This window comes from Macaca thibetana, chromosome 11, assembly GCF_024542745.1.
Source record: "Macaca thibetana thibetana isolate TM-01 chromosome 11, ASM2454274v1, whole genome shotgun sequence".
Taxonomy (NCBI): domain Eukaryota; kingdom Metazoa; phylum Chordata; class Mammalia; order Primates; family Cercopithecidae; genus Macaca; species Macaca thibetana.
Window position 1 is genome coordinate 105,419,472 of NC_065588.1, and position 24,948 is coordinate 105,444,419.

Sequence of the window (24,948 nt, forward strand, 5' to 3'; positions counted from 1 at the left end):
CTCCTGGGCTCAGGCAATCCATCTGCCTCAGCCTCCCAAAGTGCTGGGATCACAGGTGTGAGCCACCACACCCGGCAATTCCCCCTATTTTAAGGCAGCTGATTAGCAACCATAATTGCATCTGCATCTTTTATTCCCACTTGCCTGATAACATATTCGCAGGTTCCAGGGATTAGGACTGGGGAGGAAAATAAAGATAGATTGTGTCCCGGTATACACTGCAGGGAGTAAGCCCCCTATACATGCTAGCGAATGCTGTTACTATTTTTGTTGTTAGAATGTGAGTGATTTCTCATAGAAGGGGAGGAAAAGCTTTAGAAACATGATCTCGGAGCCTCAGTTTCCTCATCTGGGAAATGGGAATATCCCACTGGTTGTGCAGGCTGTGGTGCGGTTCCAGGGAGATGCTGCCTGACTGTGTTGAACTCCGTGCAGCAAAACACAGCAGGTGCTTATATGACGGCAGTTTGTGTTTTTCTCCTATTAGTTGCTCGGCCCCAGAAGGAGCCTCATTTCCCTCATGTCTCCTGCATGCTTTCTTCTGGTGTCATCATGGCCGGGTGGCGCTCTGGCTGTGCACACCATGCATTGGTGGCACTCTGGCTGTGACCAGAGCTCTGCCTAGAGCTTGTGACCCGGGCATTTTTGCCTGGACTCGGCACACCTGACTCCCACTTGCCCATGGTCAGGAACAGAAGTCAGACTCAGCTGTGGCTCCCAGCCCTTTCCTGGTGGTGACGCAGTGGCTGGGGCTCCATTCTCCCAGCTGAGCACCCCAGGAGATGGAGGGTACCCCTGTCCCCTAGCTCCTGCAAAGTCCCTGGGGGATGCTCATTGGCTGTGAACACCATGGCCTAGGTCACTTATTCCCCACTTCAGCCAATTTCAGAGGGTGGCTGGGGGCTTCGATGCTTTTGGCCAGCCTGGGTTCACAGGGTCATTTGGGAGCCAAGCCAAGGAGAGGGTGGTACAGGTGCTGGGCAGAGGAAGCCGGGGCTGCTGCAGGCACCCTCTCCCTGCCCCGAGCCTGGCCTCCACCAAGCACTTCCTGACACCACCCACAGCCCATCCTCCCAGACATACTTCCTCACTCATAAAACGTTGCATGTGCACGAATCTGGTCTCCCCTGAGGCTGCAGGCCACTTCCTGGGTGGGCTTAAGAGTTAGACTCCTGCCTGTAATCCTAGCACTTTGGGAGGCTGAGGCGGGCGGATCACAAGGTCAAGAGATCAAGACCATCCTGGCCAACATGGTGAAACCCTGTCTCTACTAAAAATACAAAAAGTAGCTGGGTGTGGTGGCGTTGCCTGTAGTCCCAGCTACTCGGGAGGCTGAGGCAGGAGAATCGCTTGAATCCGGGAGGCTGAGGTTGCAGTGAACCAAAATTGCACCACTGCACTCCAGTCTGGTGACAGAGTGAGACTCTGTCTGAAAAAATAAAAAGAGTTAGACTCTCATTTAATATATAGTTTGCCTGTTATATCTTGGACAGCAAGTCACCTGCTTTATTCCCCTGAGCCTCAGTTTCTTCATCTGTGACATGGGTGTAGTAACAAATCAGACATGCTTACTACGGCTGTTGTGAGGACCAAATGAGCTAATTGACAGCAGTGACTAGTACGGGGCCTGGCATATAGCAGGTGCTGGAAGGGGTGCGTCCGTTTCCATCTTGTCTTTTCTGACATGGGTACACACCTGAGCTGTGCTGCTGAGCTCCAGGACACACTCAGCCAGCCCTACTTCTCCAAGCCTCTGCTTTCTGAGTGGTAAATGGCATTCGTGATCCCTGCCTGAAATGATGCCTGTCAAGCGCCAGTTCTCAGGGACAGTAAATGGAGGCCATGCTCATTGTAACCTTCATGACAAACTCCCCCCAGTTTCTGGTGCGATGGGAACTTGGTATCAGAATGCCTGGGTCTGGTGTGCAGTGGTGTCACCTCTCTGGGCCTCAATTTCCCCATCTGTAAATGGGACCTCACCTGTAAGGGATGAGTGAGTAGTGTCATTATCCTTTATCTCCCTTTGACCTTCTCACAAGCCACAGAGCTGCCGTTCAGCCTTTATTGATAGAAGACAGTTACTCAATTCTACACTGACAGTCTTGATGTTACTCAAACACGGAGTCTTCATGAATAACAATTTCAACACCTTATCGGGGGCCATATCACACAAAGCAGATGACAGTGCAGGTCGGACGGGTAGCACTGGGATTGTGTCTAAGGGTGGTGGATGCTCGGTGGAAAGTTCCAGAACTAGGAAAAACTTAAAGCTCTCCCTTCAAGGCGGGGCTTAATGCCAAAGCTCCCAGGCAGCTGGCTGAGCTGTTGATGAAACAACATCCTGGCTCTAGGGTTCGGGAACTCCCAGACACAGTCAACATCCATCTGGTGGAAAGAGGGGGATGGTGCGTGAGGCTGCAGCTTCTCCAGTTTTGTCTCAACTTTGCTGGGAGAGCATTTTTCACAATTGACTAGCTCACTCACCTGTCTCTCCTTTAACCCAGCTATCTGAGGAACTTGCCACTTGGGGAGTCAGTAATTAGCAAGGAGAGAAAAAGAAACATAAAAACAGCTGTAGGACAAAGGGAGGTGAGGAAGTGCCAATAAATATCATGCATCGAAGTTTTGTCCACCACTCGCCACGTGGTTCGAGCTTTACATGGTTCAGCTGGCTTTCATTCCCTCAGGAGAGTCTCAAATCCCAGTACAAAAGCACCCTCCTCCAGTTCCTCCCTCTCCCATTGCATTTTCCCCTTTGAAAGCCCCCCAAGCCCCCAAACAATGGCACCGCCTCTCTTAGGTACATGCAAGAAGAGATGTGAATCATGAACAGGTAGAAAAATATCTGGTCTCTAATATGGAAAAAATAGGATGGTTCACAGTATCAACAGTGCTTGCTGGTTCTAAAAAGTAGCCCCAGGCTGCCAAGGGAATACGAGCCAGTTAGAGATGTCATTCTCTGGCCTGTAGGAGTTAGGATGGCTGGGAGGTAGGGAGGGAGGAGGAGTCTCATTCCAGAGGCCTCGGGCTGGGTTTAAAGAAGTGGGGTGGTTGGGCCACAATAAATATAAATAAATTTACACCTGGTCACGGTGCCCGGCATGGCCCAGGAATCTGCTCTAATAAAATTCTAATAGACTATCGGAAAGGTGGGGCTGAAGGCCACCTGGACTGGCTCCCATTTCAGAGTTCAGCTTGTCCTATCCAAGAGAGAGAGGCTCCAGGTTCTCTGGCTCCATTTCCTGCTCTGGGCCTGGCCCCTGGAGGCTGCGGCTGAGGTTTGATCCACTCAGCCATTTCCCATGAGGATGAATTCAAGGGCTTTCACCCCAGGGTGTCTCCTCAATGCACAAAGGTGTCCCAAAATGGGGTGCAGGTCATTGAGGTCACCCAGCCAGGATCCAGGATGGAGAAGTGTCACTCAACATGGCCAGGCGTCGCAGCTCAGGCCTTGGAGGAGTGTCAAGGAGTCGGGGGACGCTGGGTTGCTTGTCCACCCTCCTCCATCCTTCTGACTTGGAAGAGCCCCCAGAAACTGTCCCAGAAGCTCCAGTGGGGGGCACGAGGAAGAGAGGGGCTGCTGAGGGGAACCGCTTCCCTGTCCAGCCAGCAATTTCTCCACAGGTTTAGGAGAGGCTTCGGGGACCATGAGGGACCTGCCTTCTGGGAACACCCTGATCCAGTCAGTTCTCTGCCCAAGCCGGGTGCCGGGGTTCCGGGGCAGGTGAGGCTGACAGCTCAAAGCAGGGCTATGGGCTTGTTCCCCTGCGCACCCAGGTACTGGGAGGAGGAGCTGGTGCCTGAGGCGGCCACACTGTCCGGAGTGGAGTACGCTGTGTAGAGACCCGTCACCTGCAAGTCTGGGAAGGACTGGTCGCTGCCACCCGAGGCAGGGGTCAGGCCTGAGGCCCCCAGGTCACAGCCAAGTGGGGAGTCTCCAAAGGCGCCCAGCGTGTCCAGGCTGAATCCCTCATCCTTCATCTCCTCCCACAGGTTCCCTTTCAAAGACAAAAGCATTAGGGTGAGCTGGCTTCACATCAAACGACCCGAGTTCGAATCCCCCATCTTAGGGAAGAGGCAGAGACCATGTGTGGCGTCTAAGGTCATGTGTTGTAGAAAAAGGGCATGGGGCCGGGCATGGTGGCTCACGCCTGTAATCCCAGCACTTTGGGAAGCCGAGGTGGGTGGATCACTTGAGGCCAGGAGTTCAACACCAGCTGGCCAACATGGCGAAATCCCATCTCTACTGAAAATATAAAAATTAGCCTGGCCTGGTAGCACACACCTGTAATCCCAGCTACTTGGGAGGCTGAGGCGCAAGCATCACTTGAACCCAGGAGGTGGAGGTTGCAGTGAGCCGAGATCGTGCCACTGCACTACAGTCTGGGTGACAGCGAGACTCCATCTCAAAAAAAACAAAAAACAATAAAACCATGGAAGGGCCAGAGTTGTAGCCCTGGACCTTCACCTTCCCACCGAATGTCTTTGGGACACTCCCATCTCAGAACTTCAGAATAAGATGGAGATGATCAGTGAATCCAGCTCCTAAGGCTGTGGCAAGGGTTAAACAAGGGGACTTGTGGAAACATTAGTTCTCATGATATCATTACGGTCAAAGCCAGGGGGACAAGACACTGCTTCCCTTTCTTCACATTGAACTACACAACAATCCAGGAAAAGAAAGGCAGGGAGGTGCAAATATACCGCTTCACAGCTGCAGCTGACTTGCCACCTGTCCATGTCCCTCGCTAGACGCAGAACTCGGGACAGAGGCTGTCTCCACCCTTGGCTGAAACATAAGAGCTGCACCGGTGCTAGTGAGTGGATGAAGTGTGAGCCTTCACTGAAACCGGAAATTCCCCTGTTCGTTCATTCATCACATCCCATTTATCGGAGATGATCATGAGGCAGGCAGCAGGTCAGAGTGTGACCTGGTGTGGGGGTGGCACATGGGAGTTGAAGCAGTTACTGATGAAAACTTTGGGGCCAGACAGACTGAGGTTTAACTCCAGGCTCTGCCACTTACTAGCCAGGTGACCTTGAGTGAGTGACTTCACTTCTCTCTGCCTCAGTGTCCTCATCGGCAGAACAGAAATGTGGATGGTGGTGACCTCAGGTGATGCCTGTGCAATGCTCTGGCCTGGTATACAGCAAATGCTCATTTCCTGTTGGCTGCCATTGGCTATAACAGGTTGAACATCCCTAATCCAACCAAACATCTGAAATCTGAACTGCTCCAACGAGCATGACCTTTGAGTGTCTTGTCAGGGCTCAAAAATTTTCGAATTTCGGAGCATTTTGGATTTCCGGATCAGGGATGTTCAACTTGTAAAGGTTGTTGCTATGGGAACGAGACTGTGGGGCAAATGTAGGCAGCACAGTCCTCTCCCTCACTCCCTTTGGCCCCCGGGCCTCTCCCCTCCCCTCCCCTCCCCTCCCCATTCCATTCCCATCACTCCATTCCTCTGGCCTCACCCTGCAGCGCGAAGTCCATGATGCTTGGGTCAAGGGCATCCACCTCAGTGTTCATGTCGGTGCTGATATTGATGAAGTCTACAGGAGCCCTTCCCATGGCGGGGTGGGGGAGCGGGCTGGGGCTGAGGTCCGGCAAGGCATGCAGCGGCGGGGTCTGGGCTGGTGCTGGAGAGTCTGGAGCAAGATGTGCCTGGGGCTGGACCTGGTGGTGCAGGGGGACTGACTGCAGGGACAGGGTCATCAGTGGCTGGGGTGGGAGCTGGGAGACAGCCAGGCAGCCGTGTGCCACGGCCACTGTGGTGGCGTGAGTCAGCACAGGGGCCTCTGGTTCCCCCGGTTTGCCGGGGCGCCGGCAGCTTTCAGGCCGGTCGGAGATCAGCTTGTCCAACTCCTCTGCAGGCAAGTGGGAGAGGTCACTCAGAACCCACCCAGCAGTTACCGGGCCCCAGCCCAGGCCTGGGTTCAAATTCCAGTGTCACCACCTGTGTGACCTTAGCAAGCCTCTTGGACACTCTGAACCTCTGTCTCCTCACCTATGAAATGACATAGGCATCATCTCATCTCACAACTTACATTGCCACCCACTGTAAATGAAGGTGTCTATTAAATACTTCTCCGCATCCTAGCCCATGCTGGGTGTTAATATTTTATTATTTTAAACATCTCTGCCCATCTAGCAAGACATGATACACTCTGCACAGGGTTGTTGTGGAGATGTAACAAAATCACAAATTGTGCAGAATCTTTGAGGAATAAGAGGTGAATCAAAGGCTGGGCTCATGCCTGTAATCCCAGTGCTTTGGGAAGCTGAAGCAGGAGGACAGCTTGAGGTCAGGAGTTCAAGATTCGCCTGAACAACATAGTAAGATACCATCTCTACAAAAAATAAAAAATCTTAGCTGGGCGTGGTGGTGTGTGTCTGTAGTACCAGTTACTTGGGAGGCTGAGGTGGGGGGATCACTTGAGCCCAGGAGGTTGAGGCTGCAGTTAAGACATGATTGCACTACTGTACTCCAGCCTGGGTGACAAAGCAAGACCCTGTCTTTGAAAAAAAAAGTCATCAGATAATAACATTAGCCCCTTTCATCAGGATAGTGCCTTACAGGACAGCCCTGTAACCCTAGGGCTTCATTGAAATCTCCTAACAGCCCTGCAAGGAGGTAAGGCCGTGATTACAAATCCCGTAAGACAGGGATAAAATGTATTTACATGCAAGGGGCCCTGGCCACTCCCTGCTACCAAAGAGACATTAAGAAGTGTTGCTGTGGGTTAAAAATCCTTAATACTCTTGGACATAAACAAGTAAAGACAAATGACTCTCAAATTATTTTTGGTTATTGGTTATGTCTTGTTGAGTGCAACACAGGGTTGAGAGTAGACAGGGTCCCAAGATCTATTTGGGTTGCACCCATTTTAGGAATGAGAACACTTAGAATCTAGAAGGCAGAATAACTTGCCCAAGACTTCACTCTGAATATGTGTCAGTACTGGCCCTGGGTCTCAAGCCAGACCCCAGAGCTTTCGGTGGGCTGGGTGCGATGTGATACCCCCTCAACTGAGGGACCATTGGCTCCTGCTACAGCCTTTCTTCCTGCCTTGAGTTGTTCACCCGCAAGCCACACTCTCAGCCCCATTCCTACCCAGCACGGTGATACCCAACAGACTCTGGCCATACTCTGAAGGCTGGGGCAGAGTTAGCCTCCGCGTCACAGTCCCCATGCATATGTCCCTTGGATGGCCCCACCTCATATCCATTAATTTTTTTTTTTTTTAAAGCAGATGCAATCCTTTTTCTAATTAGGAATAGGATAGAAGTTTTGGAAAATACAGAAATATGTGAAAAATACAAAAGTTATCAATGGTCTCTCCATTCACAGTAAAGATTTTGTGTACTTCTTCCCAAACACACAAGCATAGTTATTCTCTCTCATACATACATACATACATTTTTGGGAGGCAAATCAATATGGATGTATATGTATTTTAAAATGTGATCTTGCTGTGGATATTGATTTATAACCTGCCCCTTTTCACTTAATGAGAACATTTTTTTCTTTTTGGATGGATTTTTGTTCTGTCACCTAGGCTGGAGTACAGTGGCTTGATCTTGGGTCACTGCAACCTCCGCCTCCCGGGTTCAAGTGATTCTCCTGCCTCAGCCTCCCGAGTAGCTGGGATTACAGGCGCCTGCCACCATGCCTGGCTAATTTTTATATTTTTAGTAGAGATGGGGTTTCACCATGTTGGCCAGGATGGTCTTGAACTCCTGACCTTAGGTGATCCACCTGCCTCGGCCTCCCAAAGTGCTGGAGTTATGGGCATGAGGCACCATGCCCGGCCTAACATTTCTTTATATTCCAAAAATATTTAAAAATATTTCTCATCTCTAATACTTGCAAGGTATGTCATTCTATTTATTTAACCAACCCCCTCTTGTGAGATGTCTGGACTGCTTTCTATGTTTCACTCTTAGAAATAATTTTGTGATGGATAACTTTGTTCATAAACCTTTTGCTCAAATCTTTGCTCTTCACAATACACATTGTCAGAAGTAGAATAATTGGACCAATCCATGGGTACCATTTGCAGGTGTTTGATATGTTAGCTTTCCCTCAAAAGTGTAACAGCTTAAATTCCTATCCATTGTATACGAAACTGTCTATGTTTCCACATCCTAGTCCACACTGAGTGTTATTATTTTAAACATCTCTGCCAATGTGGTAGGAAAGCAATGTTTATCCCATGGTTGTGTAGTTTGGCATTTCTGGGCAAGACACTATGGATGACAAGTGAGATCCAACAGCTTTTTTCTGTTTCTGATCAGGCCCCTCAATTACTTCCGCCACTGGATAGGGCTGGGGAGGGAGAGGCCAATTTCATAGGAGGGAGGTTTGCCAGACTCCTGTCTTCCCATCATCGTATCTGAGAAGTGTTACAGACTGGGTAGGGCATAGGCAGAGCTGGGGCTGGGCTGGGAGGAGGGGCGTGTGGTGTGTATGTGTGCGCGTGTGTGTGCATGTGTGTGTGCATGCGTGCATGCATGTGTGTGCACACTGGGGGCTGTCCGGGCCTCTTGGCCATGCTCTGGTGGATGGCGGCCAGGTGCTTCCTCTTCCACTTGTGTGTGTGCATTTGTGTGTGCACTGTGTGTGTGCACGCTTTGGGCTGTCTGGGCCTCACCAGGGTTGGCCATGCTCCGGTGGCCAGGTCCTTCCTCTTCCACATGTGTGTACGTGTGTGCATGTGCGTGTGCATGTGTGTGTGTGCATGTGCGCTTTGGGCTGTCTGGGCCTCACTAGGGTTGGCCATGTTCCGGTGGCCAGGTCCTTCCTCTTCCACATGTGTGTATGTGTGTGCATGTGCGTGGGTGTGTGTGTGCATGCGCTGTGGGCTGTCCGGGCCTCACTGGGGTTGGCCGTGCTCTGGTGGATGGCGGCCAGGTCCTTCCTCTTCCGCGTGTGTGTACGTGTGTGCGCGCGCATGCTGTGGGCTGTTCGGGCCTCACCGGGGTTGGCCGTGCTCTGGTGGATGGCGGCCAGGTCCTTCCTCTTCCGTGTGTGTGTGCTTGTTTGTGCGTGTGTGTGTGCATGTGCGTGTGTGTGTGTGCACATTGTGCACTGTCCGGGCCTCACCGGGGTTGGCCGTGCTCTGGTGGATGGTGGCCAGGTCTTTCCTCTTCCGTGTGTGTGCACATGTGTGTGTGTGTGTGTGTGCATCTGGGCCTCACCAGGGTTGGCCATGCTCCAGTGGATGCCAGCCAGGTCCTTCCTGTTCTGCGTGTGTGTGTGCATGCACGTGTGCACTTGTGTGCATGCGCACTGCAGGCTGTCTGGGCCTCACCGGGATTGGCCATGCTCCAGTGGATGGTGGCCAGGTCCTTCCTCTTCTGTGTATGTGTGCATGTTTGTGTGCACAGGTGTGTGAGTGCATTTGTGTGTGTGCGCACGTGTGTATTTGTGTGCGTGCACGTGTGTGCATCCAGGCTTCACTGGGGTTGGCCATGCGCTGGTGAATGTCAGCCAGGTCCTTCCTCTTCCATGTATGTGTGCGTGTGCATGTGTGTGTGTGTGCGCATGTGTGTGTGTGCGCATGTGTGTGTGCGCGCGTGTATTTGTGTGCGTGCGCACGTGTATTTGTGTGCGTGCACATGTGTGTGTGTGTGCGTGCGCTGTGGGCTGTCCGGGCCTCACCAGGGTTGGCCATGCTCCGGTGGCCAGGTCCTTCCTCTTCCACATGTGTGTACGTGTGTGCATGTGCACGCGTGTGTGTGTGTGTGCGCGCACACGCTGTGGGCTGTCCGGGCCTCACCAGGGTTGGCCATGCTCCGGTGGATGGCAGCCAGGTCCTTCCTCTTCCACTTGTGCATCTCCTCCTCCATCTTGTCAATGCGGGCCAGGTTCAGAGCCCACAGGCAGCCCTTGCGGGAGGAGCCGCTCATCTTGTTCTCCACCTTCTCGAAGCACTTGTTCAGAGACAGGTTGTGCCGCACCGAGTTCTTCCAGCCGTCGGGAGCCGTCTATGAAGAGACATCGGCATTCAGAGGCCTCCCTGTAAGCCCTTCCTCCTACCCCGGGGATCTCCTACTCAGGCCCGTAGCGGCAGGACATCGCGGTGGCAGGAGTAATTTGACAGTGACTGACACTCAGCCTCAAGTTGGAGAGACAAGAGAGAGTGCTGGGGACGGAGGCCAGCTGGTGTGGCCATGCCCTGATGAGAGGGGAAGTACAATTCAGCTCCGGCCAACTGTTACTATAGGAGGATGCAGCCTGGCCTGCTGGATATTCCATACTCCCTCTCCCACTGAGGAAGCAAGCAAGGAAGAATGATGCCAATAAATGGATAACTGGTCAAGTGTATTCAATGCAAATTTACTTTTTGAGACAGGGTCTTGCTCTGTCACCCAGGCTAGAGTACAGTGGTGTGATCACAACTCACTGCAACCTCGACCTCCTGGGATCGAACAGTCCTCCCACCTCAGCCCCCCAAGTAGCTGGGACTACAGGCGTGCACCACCAGCAAATTATTTTTAAATGCTAGATAACCAGATATCACAATGCATCTCACACCACACATGTACATGTACTCACACACACTGTACTGCAGTATTTTTGCTGAGGACACTGTCCAGGCCAGGGACCCTACAGCTTGGTGTACCCTCTGACTTCCTGCTCCACTTTTTGCTTTGATGCTAACAAGGATAACATTACTAGTGGCCAACCCTATGCCAGAAGCTGCCAGGCCCTTATCCGCAGGATCCTCACTGACCTTGCCAGCTTGGGATGATTCTCCACACCTGACATATGAGGATACTGAGGCTCAGAGGTGAAGGCTCTTGCCAGTTCCGTTGTTTTGCATCATTATGTTGTACTGAATCCGTGCTGAGTAACTAGTCTGGTGCCTCTACCCTTTTCTCCTTGGGATGCCCAATGAACTCCTCTTCATCTGTCAGAGCCCAGTTCAAATGCCCCCTCTCTTTCTGACTTTCTTCTATGTGAGTGTATGTGCACATGTCCTAATCACCAGATACACAGACATAACTGGGAACCAAAGAGGGTTGGCCCAGGGCCAGCCCTAGATTCTGGCAGCACCAGGCAGCTCCAGCACCCCTACCCTGGCTTGGGACCCCTCACCTTGAAGTAGGGGAAGTGCTCCTTCATGAAGCTGTAGATCTCACTCACAGGCAGGCTGCCCGTCTTGCTGTTCTTCAGGGCCATGGCGATCAGACAGCTGGGGGCAGGAGGTGGGGCAGGGCAGGGCAGGCCAGGCGTGAAGGGGTCTCAGGCTGACAGCCCAGTGCCTCTTCTGCCAGGAAGCCTGCCCTGCTTGACCCTACACACTCACACACAGTGAGCTCTCAATACCATTTCATGGCCCGATGTCTTTCCCACCCTTTGCCCTTTCTCCTTGACCCTGGGCTCAACCATTGGTACTGACTTGAGAAATCTTACCCTTTCCCCTCTTCATGGCATCCCCATAATTTTAATGACTATGAGCCTTTAGACTTTCCCTAGGTTGTTTCCCCCTCCCCAAACTCCCGTGAGGTATACAATACTATTATTTTGATGACTTTTTACATTTGGGGAAATCAAGGCTCAGAGAGGCCACACCACTTCCTCAAGGCCACACAGCTTGTGAATGAAGTGAACTGTGGCACTGGATTCAGGTCTGCAGTGGGCTCTTGACCTGGGGGACCCTATGATGCTCCTTCCTGAGAACAAGTCCCACCTGGGGGTTCCCCACTCCCCAAAACCTCCCTCTTGGAAGTCTGGGCTGCCACACGTAGCTGTCTGAGATGCCCTGAGCGCAGCCTCATCCCTCTCCTCCCGGAGCCGCCCTCGGCCCTGACCCGGCCCACCCTGGACCTCACCTGTACGAGTAGATGGGCTTGGGGTAGTGTTTGGGGTGCAGTTCCTGAGACGAATGCACAGCCACGTGGGGCTGGGGGTAGGGGGGCCGTACCCCAAATGGGGGGCCATAGAGGCCCACAGGAGGGCACTTCCCACAGGCAGGGGCAGGGAGAAAGTGGCAGAGAGAGAGAAAGAAGGTGAGAAAGAACATACGTCACTCACAGTAACCCTGTCCCAACCCTAGTTTCAAAACGCCTCGTGTGGGGATTCACAGCCATCCAGGAAACAATCTTGTCTCCGCTCAGGGCAGGAGTTTTGGGGGAACGGAATGAATGACCCCATGACCTGAGCATGGGGGGGAATGTTATTCCCATGTTCTGGGTGAGTAAACTGAGGCTCAGAGAGGTCCCTGGCCAGCCCAAGGCAGGGTGTCTGCTGCTGAGTCCAGGGCTCCCCTGAGCCCTTGGTACCTGCTGGGCACCCGGGGGGAGCGGGAACTGTGGTTGGGTGGCAGGTGAGTACAGATGCGGCGGGTCTTGCAGGCCAGATGAGGACTGGCCCCCCACGGGGAACTGGCTCATCTGCTGGGCGGGAAGAGGAGGAGACAGAGGGTCAGAGTGGGGGTGGGCACCCAGTCTGGAGGGCACTGCCCACCCTTCGCAGTCCATGCAGTGGTACTTACGCTGTCTCCATGACCAGTTATGGGGCCCAGACCTGGCATGCCTCCGGGGGCCATGCCTGCTGGGCCATGGAGAAGGGGACTTGGAGTGGCTCCCACATGCAGGTCGGCCGCCCCAGCCAAGGCACCTGCAGGAGAGAAGCACAGAGACGCTGCTGGGCCAGAGGAATGGTGGCTGCCACCAGGAATGGCCCAGTGCCCAGGTGTCTCCAGAGAATGGAGCTAGCCCCTTTCCTCAGACCAGGCACAGAGTAGGTGCTTGGCAAATCACTTCCCTGGTATGTAGTGAAAAGTAGATTTTTACGTGCTATACAACCTTAGGTCAACCTCAGTTTTCCCATTCGTACTTGAACTACTGATACCCCTAACTATAAATTTGCTGTGAGGGTTAAATGAGATAATGTCTATCAAGTGCTTAGCACTTTGCTGGGCACATAATACCTCAATACACATGAGTCAATAATAAATGATAATCATGATGATGTAATAGCTTAGTCCCTGTCCTTCATGAAGCTAAAACACTAATTCACTGTTCATTTCTTTTTCTCAAAAACATGCCATGGCTCCTGAGTGCCTCTAGGTTTAGGTCCAAAATGGCTTTGTGCCTTCTCTCCCTTTTGCCAAGCCCTGCTCCTCCACACAGGATGAGAATAGCAGACATACTTCCCCCATCTTGTGCTGGGCTTGTGACAGACATTGCTAATCTATCACAGATTCTTACTGCACTAGGCTGATTTCAGGCAGCCACCTCCAGTCAAGCAAAGTTGACCTGCAGGATGGTCTTGCCCTAGGGGCACCTCTTCCAGGAAGCCCTATGGGTCCTTCTCTCCTCTGAGTTCTGGCTGCCACCGTCCCTAGATCTGTTTGTCTTGTCCTTCTCTCTCTGCCCAGATCGTCAGCTCCCTAAGAATTGGGACCACATCTTCTATCACTCATTGCTCCAAATGCCTGGCACAGTAACAGGCCCACAGAAAGTACCCAGCAGCCACAGTGAAGAAAGAGGCATCCTTATTTCACCATTTATTAAACACCTCCTGCGTTCAAGGCACTCTCTGCATCGAATCCTCACAATGTCCCATGCAGGCAGTTCTGTTACACTTTTGCTGCAGATGTGGAAACTGGTCAGGGCAGAAAGCACTTGGCTGAGATCACACAGCTGTCCCCTGGGGGTTCTAGATCAGGGATTGGCAAACTGGCAGCCAAACTCTGGCCCAGAGCCTGTTTTTGTAAATAAAGTTTTACTGGCACAGAGTTGCACTGATTTCATTTACATATTGTCTGCGGCTGGTTTTGTGTTACAATGGCACAGTTAAATCGTTTTGACAGATCAGATTACCTACAAAATCTAAAATATTGACTACCTGGCCCTTGACAGAAAGTTTGCTGACCCCTGCTATACATGCTTTGCCCAAGAACAATTTGCCCAATGAAACAAATAATCCTAGACAAGTATTTTTCAACCACTGGTACTTTTAATATACTGTCGTTTATTGTTTTGTCACTGTTTTGCTTTTCTTCAGTACTTTCTGTGTCTCTAAGCATTTTATCCATTGCCTATGATTGCAGCTAACTGCCATTAGCTGCAACTAGCTGCCATTTATTGAGTATCTACTGTGTGCCAGACCCTACACTCAGCACTTCCACATATTATCTCTTGGAATCCTCTTGATCAGGGGGCAGCAAACTTCTCTTGTGAAGGGCCAGATGGCAAATATTTTAGGCTTTGCCAGCCAGATGGTCTCTGTGTTTTTACAACCCTTGGAAAATGTAAAATCCATTCCTAACACAAAGGCTGTACGGAAACAGGCCGTAGGCTGCATTTGGCCCACGGGCTGTAGTTTGCCAACTGCCCTAGAGGTTCAGGATGCACCATTGTGGCAGCAGGACTGTATTCACAGAAACCTTAGCTCACTCAGGGCCTGGCACACGGTTAAGCAAATGATGAACCACATCCCTCTAAGGAAGGAGCATTTGTCCCATTTTACAGATGCAGAAAGAGAGGCCCAGAGAGACTGGGAGACGGGGTCATGGCCACACGGTGGGTGGGTGGCAGGGCTGGGAATCACCCCCTTTCCTATATCACACTCCTCCCTGCCCACCCTGTCCCTGAGCCTACCTGGGTGTGGATGTGGCACGCAGGGGCCACCCAGGTCCACGCGGCCACTTGCCATCTGCTGCAGCCGAGGCACATCCACCGCCGTGAGCCACGACAGCGACTGCAGGTCCCCGGGGAGGTCGTCATCGCTGGTGGTGGCTAGAAGCCTGAAGAGAGGAGCAGAGAGCTCTGGCGGGAGGGGGAGCTTAGGCCAGCTCCTGGGGGTGCGTCCTGACCTCTGGAAGCATCCGCTTAATGTGCCTCATCTCCCCAAGCCACGCCAGCCCTCCAACCTGCCCATCCCCAGGACTGGGCACGGGAACCTGGTCCCAGATCCCTTTTGGTGGCCAGATCTTTCATGCTCATCCTTCCTTCCTTCCTTCGCCCACTTAACACATCCTACTTAGCACCTACCACAAAAACAATACACGCAAATGTTTGTTGAGGACTTACTATGTGCCAGGCAGCGGTCAAGACTTTTTACACTCCCAGTCACCCTGTGAGGCAGGTATTATTATTCCTATTTTGCAGATGGGGAAACTGAGGCACAGTTGGAGCTTACCTACTATGGGACACTACAGCACAGAGCAGTCAGGGCCTGTGGCCAGGGTCCCACCTGCCAGGACAGGATCAGGCTCCCGACCCCATGTCCAGGGCAGTTTCCTGCTGTGCTGTAGCTGTGAGGAACATGGAACTTGGGAACAGTCTGCATGGATGATCCTGCCATGTGCTGAGGCAGCTGAGCGCCTGCTACCTGCCAGGCCCTGGACTCAGCATTCAACAAGCGCTGTCCTGCACAATTCCCACAGCTGCTGTGAGATGTAGGGTGGGCCCATACTCCCAATGTACAGATGAGAAAACTGAGGCTCGAAGCACTGAGTCACTGCCCAAGACGACACAGAACAGGAGGTGGTGGGGCTGAGACCCAGTCAGTGCCTCCTGAAGCCTGAGCTCTTCACGTTGACCCCTGGTGGCCCCGGGAGGTTCCAGCTGGGACCCACGCCCACCAGCCGCAACAGATTCATGGGCAAAACATTGCTTGTTGTGGATGTAGGATAGCTGCCCACGGAGGTGCCAGACAGGTTGGTGATCTGCGATAGCCATGTCATTCCCCAGTGCCCTGAAGTCACACTTGCCACGCGACTCCAAGAGCACCGGGTCTTACACCACCATCTGGGCCCTGTCGTGACAGTGCAGAGACCAGCCAAGGAGCACACGCCAGACCCCACATCTGCCACCCTGCGGCCAGGGGCTTTCTGTGTCACCACCAAGAGGCCCACAGTCTAAATTCTAAGCTCCATGTTTCAAAAATAGCCTCATAGATTGAGTAGAGAGAGGCGGGACACCGACCCATCCTGCCCTGGTTTTCTGTGCCTCTCAGAGGCTCCAGCGAGGCCCGGCCCCTTCCCTCCCTCCATCTGCTTGGCCAGCTCGGCCTCACATTCTCCCTCTCCCTCCTCCTCCCTCTCTGTCTCTCTCTCTCTGCTCCTCCCCATCTCTCCCCTCTTGTGTTTTAGGGCCACAATTAGCGTTGCCATGGCCACACTGCTCAGTTGTCACAGGGCCCGGGCCCTGGGCCCACGAAGCTGGCATCAGGTGACTGCCTGGCTGCCCCCGCGATTGGCTGCCTCATAGGGAAACAGGGCCTGGAAACGATTTGAAAACGCGGCCGGCCGTGTCAGTGGCAGCAGTTGGCCCGGCTGCTGTCCCCCGGCATCCCATTGTGTGACAAACGACTGTTGCCCCTGTGGCACGTGGCCCCCATTGTCCCAGGGTCTCAGTGCAATTGTTTCTGCGGCCCCCCGGCTGCCACCCCTCCAGCCTGCTCGTAACTCATCTGGCTAAGTGACAGCCACGGCCTGGGCCTGGGTGATACCATCTGTCCCCTCAGGCCCTGGGAGACCATGGGGTGAAGTGCAGGGGCAGGGCCTGGTGTGCCACCCGCTGTTGGGGGTGCTGGCTAGTCCCCACCCTCCCTCCCTCACCCACTGGCCAGCAAACCTCCTGGCGCCTGGTGGTACAAGCCATGCTCCTGTTCAGTAACCTGCTGTGACTCCCCACTGCCCTGGCCGCTCTGCTTGGCACTGCGGTAACAAGGAGAAGTGGGGCTGGGCCCCTGCTGGCAGGTTTAGCAAGGTAGCTGCCCTCCAAAGCTCCCTGAGTGAGGGGCTGTAAATGAACTAGGTTCCTAGGTGCCACTGTGGGGCAGAAGCTCTGGCAGCAGGTAAACCTAACAGGCAGCACCCGTGGTGGTTAAATGCTTGGGCTCTGGATTCTAATCCTGGTTTCCACTTGCCTGTGTGCCCTTGGGCCACTGGCTTAACCTCTCTGAGCCTCAGTTTCTTATCTGTATAATGGGGATAACAATAGCTCTTTTCTCATAGGATGTCATAAGAAATATGTAATTGCATGTAAAGCACTTGGAACAGTGGCTCATAGTAAATGTAATATGAATATTTAGCGCTATTAATATTAACACCAACATTAATGTTCATATTAATATTCACCAGGTCGCCAGGGGGCTGGAAGTACGTTGAAGCTTTGGGATCTGGGGGTCACATCGACATGTCCTGGCCACAGCTACCACTAAACACTTCCCTGTAAGGAGCACTGCCTGTGTGCCAGACCCTGGTTTTACACTGGCCCATTGTACAGATGAAGAAACACAGGACCGAGTGGTCACTTCAGTGCTGTCAGCCTGCCTCCCCACAGAGTGAGGATTACACGAAGTCAGGTATAAAGGGCGTAGCACATGGCTGAGCGTCTAGTTGGGCTGAGTCAATGGCGCTATCCTGATGCTTCTCTTTCCTGCTACTTGTGAGCCCCTCTGGCTCCCCCTTCCTGCAGCCCCACTCCTCCTGCAGCCCCCAGCAGACCCAGGCAGGGCTCGCGCCTCTGCGTTTGCCGTTCCTCTTGCAGGAATGATGCCCTTTCCGCCTCCTCCCCGGCACCCATGCCCACCCCTGGAGGCTCACTGCAAAGTCTGACTTCTGGCCTCTTCACCCCAGACATCCCACAGACATCACTGGACCCCACCTCTTATTTTACCTCTGGGAAGCAGAGATTGGTTTGCTCCCAATGTCACAGTATGGAAAAGGACCAGGGCTGGGGTCCTGACTCCCCATGCAGGCTCCTGCTACCGCGAGAGCAGCACTTCCGCTGGGAAGCCTTTGCCACCCAGACCCCAAGCACAGGACCCACTCTGCACCCTGACTGCTCTCTACACTTCGCCAGGACCAGCGAGTCCTGCACTGTCTAGGTCTCTGCCCCATTACCCCGCCTTCTGGCTCACTGAGTGTTGGCCCCAAGCCCCATATTACCCCATGTCCTTGCACACAGTGGGTGCCTTTTTTTTTTTTTTTTTTGAGATGGAGTCTTGCTCTGTCACCCAGGCTGGAGTGCAGTGGCACAATCTTGGCTCACTGCAACCTCCGCCTCCTGGGTTTAAGCGATTCTCCTGCCTCAGCCTCTTGACTAGCTGGGATTACAGGTGCATACCACCATGCTGGGCTAATTTTTGTATTTTTAGTAGAGATAGGGTTTCACCATGTTGGTCAGGCTGGTGTTGAACTCCTGACCTCGTGATCCGCCTGCCTTGGCCTCCCAAAGTGGGTGCCCTTTACATGCCTGCTTGGCTGGTTGAAAAAAGACTGACCGCAGGCCACCAGCGCTGAGAGTTGGTGTGACAGTGATGGTCACATCCAGCCCTTTTGAACTGACAGAGTTGTCTTCTGCCTCCTCAGGTCCTTGTCACAGCCCCAGGACAGGGACAGAGAGTAGGCAGCCCCACTTCACAGAGGGGGAAGCTGAAGCCAGCCCAGTAAAAGAAAAACTCCTTTGTTAGTAAGCGAGGCAGTCAGAACTCGAACCCGGGTCTGTCTGCATGCCTCAGATTGTTCCTGTGGCACTACAGGTGGAGATCAGACATCTTCTGGGGGAGATGCCCCACCCTGGGTCCCGGGCTCTCACTTGGGGCTGTGCAAACTGGCATCTCCCAGAGAGCCAGTTAAAATGCAGAGTTGGGGCCCCAGCTCAGACCCTGAAGCCCCACCCTTGGGACTTCCAGCTATGCTCTGGGGGAAGGACAGCCCACAGGGGGCATGGCCAAAGCTCAGGCCTTGACTGGACAGATCTGGGTTCAAGTCCTTGTGACCCCTGAGCTGCATGACCTTGGACAAGTCACTGCAGGTCCCTGGGGCTCCACTCCCTGGCTATCGTAGGATCAGATGAGCCACTGTGTGATTGACTTTTGGCACAGGTGCAGTCCCCATCTCCCTTCTCAGGGGTTTGCTGTACATGCTTGGGGTTGATGGCCAGGCCCCTGCTTCCCCGCTGCCCCAGGCATCCCAAAGGTGGTCTGGTCCTCTCTTGTGCCCACTGCCCATGCCGGAATGTCCACCTCAGTACACCTGACAGGTGGCCCCAGCCAGCACCCTGGACACCTGCAGTGGCTGTGGGCACCAGGAGCACTGTGGTGGGAGTCCACTGGCTCCGAAGCCTGGCTAGCTTCCCACTGTTTCTTAGAGTCTCTCTGGCATTCAGGCATGTCTTCTGCGTGCATGGCAAGGGCCAGGGGCTGACGCACCAGGGCCTACCTGAGAATGTCTCATCCCCCAATCACCTGACCACTCTGACCTCTGTCCCCTGCAGAAAGGTCAGCACGCCCCCCTCTCCACAGTGGCATGCGAAGCCCCCTCCATACCTCTCCTTCATCAGTGCCTGAAGTTCCCTCATTAAAGGCGTCCCCATGTGCCCTCGCCTCACTCTTTCCCGGTGCCTCATTTGAGACGGTGTAAACTACAGGGCCCACAGCAGCTGTAACTCAGGAAAGGCTCCTTGGTTCTGAAACCACCCATTCTGGCTTCTCAGCCATAGGCCCTGGGGAGGGCACTTAATCACCAGCCTCAGTTTTCCACCTGTAAAATGGGCGTGAGTGATAACAGTAATAGCCGCAATGCCTCATACCCCCAGGCTGGCACACTGGTGTGGAGGCACAGTGGCTTTGTGATCCACCCTGCCATCTTAGAGGGCTGGGAATATTCCCTGGTGTGTGTGTGTGACAGAGACAGCCACACAGAGAGAGACCCTGTATCAACCTCCTAAGTTTCCCGTCTACTGGAAAACGACAGGACATTTTAATTTCAAAGAGAAAGGCACATTCCAGCCCCACTGCCCTGGGCTCTCCTCCCAAGGCCTGTTCTGCTCCCGCTCTGGGAGTGTCACTTCAGTTCCTGGGTGAGAGGAAAATTCAGCCCTGCTAACCCTGACTCACCCATGTCACTGATGCCTGCCTGCCTAGGGTCACCTCCAAAGGAGGCTTTGAGAAGAATCAACTTCAAAAGACCCAACTCTGGCCGGGCATGGTGGCTCATGCCTGTAATCCCGGCACTTTGGGAGGCCAAGGCAGGCGGATCACCTGAGGTCAGGAGTTTGAGACCAGCCTGGCCAACATGGCGAAACCCTGTCTCTACTAAAAATACAGAAAGTAGCTGGGCATGGCGGCATGCGCCTGTAATCCCAGCTACTCGGGAGGTTGAGGCAGGAGAATTGTTTGAACCCGGGACACGGAGGTTGCAGTGAGCCAAGATCTTGCCACTGCACTCCAGCCTGGGTGACAGAGCAAGACTCTGTCTCAAAAAGAAAAAAAAGACCCAACTCCTTCCACCTGCTTCCTCCACTCTCCCTCCATCTCCGACTCCCCTTCCCTCTTCTGTGTCTGTCACTGTAACTGAGGGACCCTGGGAGGAAGCCCCAGCCCTGCCCGTCAGGTTTGGTGGTGTCTGGTGTGCTTCCTAACCGTCCTGAGCCTCAGTTTCCCCATCTGTAGAATGGGGGCAACAACGATGGAGGCAGAGCACCCACAAGAGCTGTGCTAAGTGCCCATCCTCTCCTCTTCCCCCTCCTCTGACATGGCGTCCAGGGTCCCCGATCTCCTATGGACCTGTCTCCACCCCACTCACCCACAGTCCCCTGCATGGTACCAGCCCTGCTGCTGGGTCGCCCAGAGCCACTGAGGCAGGCTTTCTGGGGAAGAGGCTGGGTACCTGCATTTAATGCATCCCCCAGCCTCAGGTTGTTCCTGCACACCCAGTGCTGGGGAGCTGTGGCCCATCTCGCCCTCCTCCTGTTGAGGTGGCCCCTGCCCTCACTCAGGTGTGGTGTGTGACAAGCCTCCGTTGCACTAACGGTCCCAGTTGGGGCCAAATGTCCTTCCCCGCTTCTCCGTGTGTCTTCCTCTGGGTCTACGCGCCTTCTGTTCCCTCAAAAGGACGCCTTTCCTTCTCCCTCTGTGCGCATTTCAGTGTCTCCCCATTGGATTCCCCATTGGATTCCCCATTTCTCTGAGCCCCAGGGAGCACTCTAGTTGACCACAACTTTCTTCTGAGGCCAACTGGTGGCCCCAGGGAGGGCAGGGACTACACCTTCAGGTCTTGAGGGTCCCTAAGGGTCTGGCAGGGAGGAGACCAGGACAGGACAAGGGTTGAGTCCCCTGCTGGGTGCAGGCAGCCCCCAGACGCCCTGGTGCTGAAGCAAGGACCCTCACGCCCCCACGGGAGGAGCCAAACTCCCAGTGCCCAGCACAGGGCCAGGCACACGAAGGCTGCTCCACAAGTACCCACAGATGAACACAGATGAGCAAACAGACCCAGCATTCTGGTTGCTCCACCCACACTCCCCTGGGGTCAGCTGTCCCCCCATGGATGTGGCATGGGGTGGACAAGCCCCTCGTGTGCGCCCAGCCCTGAGCTAAAGCCACTTTCACACTGGATCTCACATCATCCTTGCAAGAGCCTGATCAGGCAGGGATTGTTATCATAACCACCTTCCCATTTGCCAGATGAGAACACTGAGGCCAGAGAGGAATGGGCCTGTCTAGGGTCACCCAGCCAGGGAGTGGTGGAACCAGGACATCCACCTCCAGAGACTGGGTTGGCTACAGCAACCGTGTCCTTTTCTCCCTGGCTGAAGAAGTGTGCTCTATTACAGAGGTCAACAACCTCCAGGCTGAGGACTGGTACTGGTCCGTGGCCTGTTAGGAACCCGGCTGCACAGAAGGAGGTGAGTAGCAGGTGCCTGAGCTCCACCTCCCGTCAGATCAGCAGCGGCATTAGATTCTCATAGGAGTGTAAACCCTATTGTGAACTGTGCATGCAAGAGATTTAGGTTGCCCACTCCTAATGAGAATCTTTTGTTTTGTTTTGTTTTGTGTTTTTGAGACAGAGCCTTGCTCTTGTCACCCAGGCTGGAGTGCAGTGGCACGATCTTAGCTCACTGCAACCTCCGCTTCCTGGGTTCAGGCAATTCTCCTGTCTCAGACTCCCAAGTAACTGGGATTACAGGCGCTACCACGCCCAGCTTAGTTTTTGTATTTTTAGTAGAGATGGGGTTTCACCATGTTGGCCTCGCTGGCCTCAAACTCCTGACCTCAAGTGATTCACCCGCCTTGGCCTCCCAAAGTGCTGGGATTATAAGCGTGAGCCACGGTGCCCGGCCTCCTTAGGAGAATCTAATGCCTGATGATATAAGGTAAAACAGTTTCATCCCGAAACCATCCCCCTTCCTTCACCCGATCCATGGAAAAATTCTCTTTCACAAAACCAATCCCTGGTGCCAAAAAGGCTGGGACTGCTGCTCTGTGATATCTAGAAAATTCTCCCAGTGTCTCCCCAATAGGCAGCCACGAGCAGCTTTTACATTTAAGTTCATTAAAATCAAATCAATGTACAGAGTTCCTTGGCCCACCAGCCACATTTGAAGTGCTGAATGGCCACACGTGGCCAGTGCAGATATGAAATGTTTCCATCAGTGGAGAAAGTTCTAGGTGGCAGTGATCTGTGATCTGAAACAATCCTTTCTATCTTGATGGAAAAAAATCTGTGGTGTTCTTACATTGCCTTAAAACAACTAGAAATTTGATTTAGATCTGGAAATTTAAGGAGATGATTTCATGGAATTTTGAGTTTTAGTATGTTTCATTATAAAACGAGTACCCCATCCGCCATCCCCACCACCAGCAAGGAGGTTGCAGGGAAGAGCTCTGTAAAAACAGGAGCTGTGTATTAGGGCAACTCACAAAGTTGTGAACCCCCCGTCCCAGACCTATCCAAGCGGTAGCCGAGGGGATGAACTGCCAGGCCCATCCCTGTTGGATGAAGGGTCAGCCCAAGAAACCTCTAAGGTTCCTTTTTTTTTTTTTTTTCAGACAAGAGTTTCGCTCTTCTTGCCCAGGCTGGAGTGCAGTGGCACAATCTCAGCTCACTGCAACCTCCACCTCCCTGTAACCTCTGCCTCCTGGGTTCAAGCAATTCTCCTGTCTCAGCCTCCTGAGTAGCTGGGATTACAGGCACCTACCACTATGCCCGGCTAATTTTTGGTATTTTTTGTAGAGATGGGGTTTCACCATGTTGGCCAGGCTGGTCTTGAACTCCTGACCTTGGGTAATCCATCCACCTCGGCCTCCCAAAGTGCTGGGATTACAGGTGTAAGCCACCATGCCTGGCCCTTCTAAGGTTCCTTTTGATGCAAAGACCCCCGACATTTGGGGGAGAAACCTGCAGGTCAACCCCCTGGGTGCATTTCCAAAGTTCCATCATCTTGGGCAAGCACCTTTCCCTCTCCAGACCTCGATATCCCCACCTGTAAAGCAGCAGCAACAGGGTAGAGGGTTCCCTCAGGGCCACAGGTGTGAGCTCCTCCTGGCTGTGTGACCTGGGGCTGGTGACTTATCTGTCCTGGGCCTCAGTTTCACTGTGTAGACAGTGGGAATAATAATAGCGGCTACCCTAAGGGAGCCGCCTAAGAGAAAATGACAACAGTTCAGCAATAATTTATTTAAGCGTCAGATCAGATGAGGCATCTGTTCTGCTGAAAAGGCAGGCAGATCTATTAGTTCAGGGGTCCCCAGGGTGACTCCTGACAATGTGTCTTTCTCAGACTACGTGGGTGATCTGTCACCCACAGGGAGTCCTCATTAGTGAGCAGAGAGCTTTTTGGGCAAAAAGAACATAAAAGACCTATCTGGTGCACCAGAGTCTCCTTGAATTCAGTAGTTCACCAGCAACTTCCCCCGCCCCCAAAGACACTTCTTGCTTTTCAAAGCTCAACCTCTTACATTGCCTTAAAATATTAAGGCCTCTTACATTGCCTTAAAAATATGGCAGGTGCATATTTTTCCTTATCAAAACACATATGCACACACACGCATGCACACATGTGCACGGTACACACATGACGCACACATACATGTGCACACACCACACGTGCACACATACATATGCACACACAACACACACGTGTATGTAAACACATACATGCACACGCCCACAGACCCTAGACACTTCATTACTCCCTTTAACAGATAGGAAAGGTGAGGTCGAGCCAGGTGACCTCACCAAATCCCCAAGCTTCAGCAGCCCCAGGTAGCGGCTTCAGCTCCTCCCTCCTTGGGCCTCGATTTCCCCATCTGGGATGCCACCAGAGCCCCTTTAGGCAGCCCCCCCTTTGCCAGGAAGTAGGGGGATGCTGAAGGGTTGGGTCCCTTTTGAAGGAACGGAGCATGGAGCATTCAAGGTCTGAGACAGATCCGGGCTAGGATTGAGGGTGGCACCCTGGGAACATCAATGTCAGAATAACACTCTATCATTGGTGTAATCCATTTCCCAAGTACCTCCTATGTGCTTATGACTTCCTGGGTGTTACCTGTGTGCCCTTCTGAGTTTTGCTCAGAAGGCTCTGAGTTCTGCAATGCCACATCCTAAGCCCATCCCAGCTGGGCAGCCCAGCCCCGGGTCCCCCGTTGCTCTCTCTGTGGCACTGCAGTGGAGTGCTACCCAGGTAGGCTTTGGGGGTCAGTCAGGCCTAGGTCTGGCCACTTAGCAGCTGTGAGAATTGTCTGCAGCTGTGTGCCTCTCTGAGCCTCAGTTTGCACATCTGTAAAATGGGAGGGCTAATGCTCATCCATCTCACGAGGTATGGTGAGGACTGGACGAAGGCACGCAGGAGGGCCGCTCACCCCAGTGGTGGTGGTCCCCTTCTAGTAAACCTCTCCTGACAGCATGGAGGAGTGAGCCCCGTGAAGACAGCCAACAGCAAGGTGACCGGCACTCGGGAAGTGTCTGCTCTATTCCACAGCATTTCTTGAACTCTTACTTGCCAGGCACTGTTCTGAATGCACAGGACTCCAGAACGCACAGGAGAGACCCCTGCATGGGATGCCACCTTCTGCCAACCCCCTAGGTCCAAAACTCCCCAGTCTCCTGACAGCCTGTGGGGGCAGCTACCTGTCATCCTCATTTCACAGATGGGATGGCTGAGGCCCAGAGAGATGAGTGACAGGTCTCCGTCACATAGCA

General features: G+C 53.3%; 1 protein-coding gene across 1 annotated transcript in view; it reads right to left on the bottom strand.

The window, feature by feature from the left end:
• Nucleotides 1-2,834: 2,834 nt before the first annotated feature.
• FOXN4 (forkhead box N4) overlaps nucleotides 2,835-24,948 on the bottom strand; it is a 29,996-nt gene continuing 7,882 nt past the window's right edge. Inside the window, exons 2-9 of the mRNA XM_050749795.1 lie at nucleotides 14,618-14,763; nucleotides 12,505-12,629; nucleotides 12,293-12,403; nucleotides 11,843-11,970; nucleotides 11,106-11,202; nucleotides 9,784-9,991; nucleotides 5,476-5,868; nucleotides 2,835-3,998 (exon numbers count right to left, since the gene is read on the bottom strand). Coding sequence (XP_050605752.1) covers nucleotides 3,739-3,998; nucleotides 5,476-5,868; nucleotides 9,784-9,991; nucleotides 11,106-11,202; nucleotides 11,843-11,970; nucleotides 12,293-12,403; nucleotides 12,505-12,629; nucleotides 14,618-14,763 — 1,468 coding nt within the window. The 3' untranslated portion in view covers nucleotides 2,835-3,738. The remainder of the gene's footprint in view (nucleotides 3,999-5,475; nucleotides 5,869-9,783; nucleotides 9,992-11,105; nucleotides 11,203-11,842; nucleotides 11,971-12,292; nucleotides 12,404-12,504; nucleotides 12,630-14,617; nucleotides 14,764-24,948) is intronic.